The sequence below is a fragment of the Arachis hypogaea genome, chromosome 9 (genome assembly GCF_003086295.3).
Source record: "Arachis hypogaea cultivar Tifrunner chromosome 9, arahy.Tifrunner.gnm2.J5K5, whole genome shotgun sequence".
Lineage (NCBI taxonomy): Eukaryota > Viridiplantae > Streptophyta > Magnoliopsida > Fabales > Fabaceae > Arachis > Arachis hypogaea.
In genome coordinates, this window is record NC_092044.1 from 118918551 (window position 1) to 118924514 (window position 5964).

Here is a 5964-nt window from a genome sequence, read left to right on the forward strand (position 1 = left end):
AGTAAAAAAAATATCTGGTGATATATTTTGATTTGTCAAATTATTAATATAAAATATAAAATATAAATTATATATAGAGTCGGAAGGATAGAGAGAAATAAAAAAAAGAGGTAGATAAGAAAATGTAAGAAGGACGTTTACGAATTTATGAGGTAAATATTATTTTTAAATTTTAATAAGAGAGTATCATATGACACGTTGATACATTTTAGTTATTAAATTAGTTAGTAATATATAAATATAATATAGCTATATTTCAATTTTAATATTTTTATTTTAATTTAATTTAAATATAATTAGAGAATACCATGTTATATATTTTGATTGTTAAATTTATAATTAGTCATTAATAATGATATATAAGAGAGATAAAATGAGTTAAAGAATGAGAGAAATATATAAAAGAGATAGAGTGAGTGAAAGAATGAGAGAGATAGAAAAAATGAGAGAAATGAAGGGAAAATTCTTTAATTTTGGAAAGAAAGATTTCATTTCAATTGTAATGAGAAAGTGACATATATATAATTTAATTGTATAATTAATTAGTAATATATAATAGATGTAGAAAATAAATTTGTTTTCAGTCAAATATAATATTTAACCTTTCCACATTTTATAATATCAAATTATATATTATGAGGTAATTAAATTATTAGTTTAATGGCATTAGATATTTGTGAGATCAAAATTAAATAATTAACGAAATACTCTTTATGACACCAGTACAGAAACAAAGTCGATAATTTAGAGAATAAGTACAGGCTCTAATGACATAAAATCAACCGTAAATGCATTAATACATTTATTTATTATTCTCTTTAATTCTATAAAAAATATTTTATTTAAATGTTTCTATTTCAAATATTTTTTTAATTTTTATGACCAATTTATCTGATCGAAAAAAAAAAGAAATATTTCTATGTTTTGACCAATGAGGCAATGACCAGCACACACGTTGAATTCTTTAAATATTATATGTACAAAATTGTCTAAATTTTTTTTCTCACGTGATTTAGTCGAAGTTTCATAACGCAGCTTTGCCAATTGTCAATAACGTAATCTTTATTTTTCGTGCGGACAGTGCCACGTGTTGAAGCAAAATACATGACAAAATTGATTTTAGTTTTTTATTTTTGGTATGAATATGTCAATATTGTTTTCTGTTATTGACTAATGAGCCTTTTGTTAACCAAAAAATTAAAAATTAAAAAAAAAAGTTCTAGAAATCGTGCAAGCATAACAAATAAATAAATAATTGATAATTTCTGAGAAAATGTATACCACAATAGTTTGGTTTAATTGTTGTTATATTATTATTATTTATGATTTTGATTTATTAAACGACCTTCCAACGTATATCAACATGTATCTCACCATTCTTTGAATTTATAAGATGGTATCTATCATTAATGCGACCATTGTGCACTACATCATTCAGGTTAATCTCCACATGCCCCAGAGATTCCTGCATTAACAAAATAATCATTTCATTAAAAAGATGAAAAATGTTAATATATATATATATATATATCAAGTGAAATGGCACCTTTGAGAGAAAACTAAAGGTCTTCCTCTTGCTCATAATTTCAATGTGAATCTTCTCCCGTAGAGGAGGCTCCTCTAGCATGAATTGGAACTCTTCATTCCAACGTGGGTGACGAGTTTTCTTCATTACCTGCGCACGTTTATCAAAATCATTTCTCTTTTCTTAATATAAAATAATAAAACCACAAAATTACACACGGACTACGTTTTTAAAACTACTGTGTTTGGTACTTTGGTTTGCAATTTTATTTTTTATTTTTAGAATTTTGTAAAGAAAAAAAAAAAATTAGGGTGCGTTTGATTTTTTTTTTTAGTTTTTTTTTATTTTTAGAATTTTGTAAAGAAAAAAGAAACTGGTGAAAGTAATTAAATAGTATTTTCTGTTTTCACCACTTATTTTTTTTTCCTTCACAAAATCCTAAAAATAAAAATACAAACCAAATGCACCTTAATTGCTTTCAAAGTTTTCTTTTTATTCTTCGCAAAATCTTAGAAACAAAAAACATTGAAAATAAAAACAAGAGTAAAATATACTTTTTGTCCCTAAAGTTTGACAAAAGTTTTAAAAATATTCATAAGTTTGATTTTATTTCAATTTTGTCCCATAAGTTTTCGATTTGCATCAAATATACCTTTGACGATTAATTTTTCAAAAAATTTAAGACAAATTTAACAACAATTTCATAAGAACAACTCTCAACACAAGCAAATCAAGCATAATTTTCATGTATTATTGTTAGATTGGTCTTAAATTTTTTGAAAATTTAGCCGTCAAGGGTATATTTAATGCAAATCGAAAATTTATGGGATAAAATTAAAACAAAATAAAACTTAGGGGTATTTTTAAAACTTTAGCCGAACTTCAAGTATCCTTTACTCTAAAAACAATATAATTGCAAACCAAACACACTCTAATACAAATAAGTATACCTTAGTCTTTCTCTTTTCTCCATTAAAAGTCAAGACTGCAAAAGGGTTGTTGTGATGCTCCCCTTCAACCTCCTCAGCCTCTTGGATTATCACTGAAAGCAAACCTGCTCCTTCTTGCACCTCATCATCAGATACCACATCAATTCCACTTTCCTTTCTTCCATACCCTTCTGAGTTCCCACCAAACTTGTTACTATCTTCTTTGAATGGAACAAATGTTAAGTCCACTACAATTTGCCCTCTTGGCTTCTTACTTGGAGTTTCATTTATGTTTGTGTCCTTTAGCAAATCAAGTGTGAATTCTTTGTTGTCATAAGGTTTAAGCATCTTAAGAGGGATTAATTGCATTCCCAGCTTGTCATGTGCACCAACCTGGAAATCGGACCCGAATAAAGATCTAGTTCAAAGTTTTTGTGGTTCAACCAAAATGTAAATAAAAATCAATTTAATTTGAACATACTGACAATGTAAGAAATTTTTCATTTTACACATTCGTCCAATTATACCATGGCACGTCGGCCACTATAGTTGACTTGTCATAGAAGAAATTGACTAGAGGAAAGATCAGGGGAAACCTTGTCCCAGTCAAAGACTTGTAATTGGAGAACTTGAGATTGAGGGTCCTTTACAACAAGCTTGAACTTCTCATTCCACACAGGATTCAAATTCTTCCTTTTGACAGTGGTTTTCTTTGCTGGAAGTTTGTCCCCAGTGAGGCTTAGTTTGACATAAGGATCAGAACTTCCCAACAAATCCATCTTCAGAAGCTTATGCGCACGAATGACATTCACGTGTAATATTCCCACCGGCTTCTTTATCGCCACCCTATACACATCAGAAACAACCATTTTTAGATGTTCATATTAACCAATGAAAAGAATGATCCATGAAGGTTTTGTTGCAAAAATGCAAGACAAGAAACCTACAAAGCTTGTAGACTATGGAAAATGATTTTGTACATACAAACTTACGTCGATTCGTCAAGAATAGGAACTTCTAGTGTTTGAGGCCACAGATAGAGGCTCGCAACTTGTTTTTTAATCGTTTCCTGTAAGCAAACAAAGTAGTTAGTCTTTCGAGTATGACTAAATAATAAACTGCCACAGCAAATAGAAGAGCACAGTTCAATTCATTTGATGGAACTAGAGATTTGATGTGCATAGGATTAATGGATTATGAACAACCTTAAGAAAGTAACAAAAACAAGAACATCTATCATTAAAAAGAATAGAATTAGCAAGGTCATTGTACCTGAACAAATCTATAAAGACCAGGTATTGCCATGATGTCTCCTCCTGATATTTTCATCCCAAAATCCACATGAGGCTGTATATTCAACATAATTACATATCATCATATAAGAAGGGATTTCTTCTGACTCCAAAAATTAGAAAAAGAAAAGCAATATAGCTAAGCTTGAATACAATATTTCCTTTTACCTTCTCCAGCAAAGATACCACAACCTTTGCAAAACATGGAAATGTAGGAACTAAAGGTCTTAAAGTTATCCTTGGCATTGCAAATACTTGTAAGTCAACCAACTGAAGAAAAATTACGGAAAAAAAAAGAATGATTCCAGAAAGCAAAGCATCATTGTTGAAGGAACTGCAGAAAAACTAGGCTTATATATCTAACCTGAACTGTGATATTCAACGATGACACTTGCAAATTCAACACTATGTTAGGATTTCCAGCCCATTTGATAACTTGTTCCATGACCAATTCCTTTTCATTTGTTTCTAAGACTTTCATGCCTGCCGGATTGCACAGTCGACAACAAAAGAATCAAATTAGTGCATTAATACTGCAATAACTCATAGTCTATAAGCTGAAAAAACATAGTTCTGGTTTTCTTCTCAACATTTTCTTTTCCCTCTCATCACAACACAAGAAGTTATTCAAGTGCACTTCTTTCAAAATTGCATTGTGCTTCAAATTTCAAAGGATTCATATTATCCAATCCATTTCATGCCCAAGGAGGTTATGTCCTGTGTGAAAAAATTATCCCAACTTACCATACCTAATCCTAGATTTTTTCTACAGAACTTTGGATAAATTATTTACAACCAAAAAACTAAAATTAAAAGTCATATGGTTTAGCTAAGAGCCATACCACAAATAGTTGGGGGAAGAGTACCAAGCGTTAACTCTTCAAACTCAATTGCTTTAATCTGATACTTTCCAATGTATTCAGCAAAAATCGGTTTTGTTGTGCTTCTAATAATCTCACAGATTGCCTACACATCAAAACCAAATACCATTGAATTATTGAAGAATCACTCAATAATAGAAAGAAAAAGTAAAAGAAAAATATACAAGTGAATTTCTGAGGTACCTTGTCTAAGTAAGGCCACATATCCAATAAAAACTTGTTTAACCAATCAACCTGCATAGAAGAGAGAACTATGCAACATCAATGGCACAGTAACATTGAAACAAGACAGAATAAAAAACAAAAAGAAAAGAAACTATGAAGATTACAAACCCGTTCATAATCAGGTGTCTTCACCCAAAGAGGAATCTCAGGCAGAAGTTCTTGCAATGCATGTGGGCCTAATTCACTGATTGGCCTAACAACAGGTTCCTGCAATTCAACAGTCAAAACACAAATTTCAGATTTTGAACCACACCCAAAATTCAAAACGGAAAAGGGGTCTCAATCTGCATTGAATCAAACTGAATAACATAACCATGATACAACAACAGAACACCCAGAAAGAAAAAGATTACCTTCACTTGTTTGGTTTCTGAGTAAACAAACACAAAGAACCCTACCAATAGGCCAAGAGGGATTCCAAACACAAAACCAATGATCCCCAAGAAACTGCCGAACAAACCCATCTTTTCTTTCTACGAACTCAAATGCTGGTTGTGATCATGGAGAAGAAGAAGAAGACGATGATAGGGACAAAGGAGCAAACTTTTTAGCCCACAGAATATAACAAGAAGAAAGAAAATGGTTTGAAAGATGTTTGAATTAATCAAAGAACGGCGATGAAAACCAGAAAGAGAGAAAAATATTAAAAAAGAAAAATTTATGGAGAGAAGAGTTATGGGGTTTTAATGAAGGAAAGCGCCAAAACAGAGACACTACCTTCCTCTCTGTTTTACTTCAAATTGGCACTTCTCTGCTTTGCTACACTTTAAAAATGGGTTCTTTCTTTGTTGTTTTCATATGGTGTGTTAGTGTTACCATTTCCTATGTGGAATGAACAGGAATATGTTGCTCTAAATATTCAATTCATATTTTTTTATTTTATTTTTATATTTTATATCATTAAGTGGAAAAGATAACTTACTAGACCAATTAATATGGAGATTTATAAGATTTTATGTTTGTGGAATTGCTTGGTTGTAATTAGGTGGTTTATCAATGGATCTTTTAATAATTAATAGGTTGAAAGTTTGAAAATATCAATTTAGGCATAGAAAGTATCTTGTGATCCACTTGCAAGTTATAACAAATAAATTGGTTCAGAAAAAAATTAC

General features: G+C 30.3%; 1 protein-coding gene across 2 annotated transcripts; it reads right to left on the bottom strand.

The window, feature by feature from the left end:
* Nucleotides 1-1237: 1237 nt before the first annotated feature.
* Nucleotides 1238-5709, bottom strand: LOC112712612 (synaptotagmin-3). 2 transcript variants are annotated; one of them, XM_025765545.3, is made up of 13 exons: nucleotides 5570-5709; nucleotides 5206-5340; nucleotides 4961-5059; nucleotides 4811-4861; nucleotides 4589-4712; nucleotides 4111-4229; nucleotides 3915-4016; nucleotides 3727-3801; nucleotides 3447-3523; nucleotides 3051-3300; nucleotides 2476-2847; nucleotides 1547-1675; nucleotides 1238-1465 (listed from the first exon to the last, which is right to left on the bottom strand). In XM_025765545.3, the coding sequence occupies exons 2-13, from the start codon at nucleotides 5314-5316 to the stop codon at nucleotides 1337-1339; spliced, it is 1638 nt and encodes a 545-aa protein (XP_025621330.1). In that variant the 5' UTR covers nucleotides 5317-5340; nucleotides 5570-5709; the 3' UTR covers nucleotides 1238-1336. The 2 variants fall into 2 exon arrangements, with proteins under 2 accessions (XP_025621330.1, XP_025621331.1); XM_025765546.3 differs by lacking the exon at nucleotides 5570-5709 and having other exon boundaries at nucleotides 5206-5553.
* Nucleotides 5710-5964: the final 255 nt, after the last annotated feature.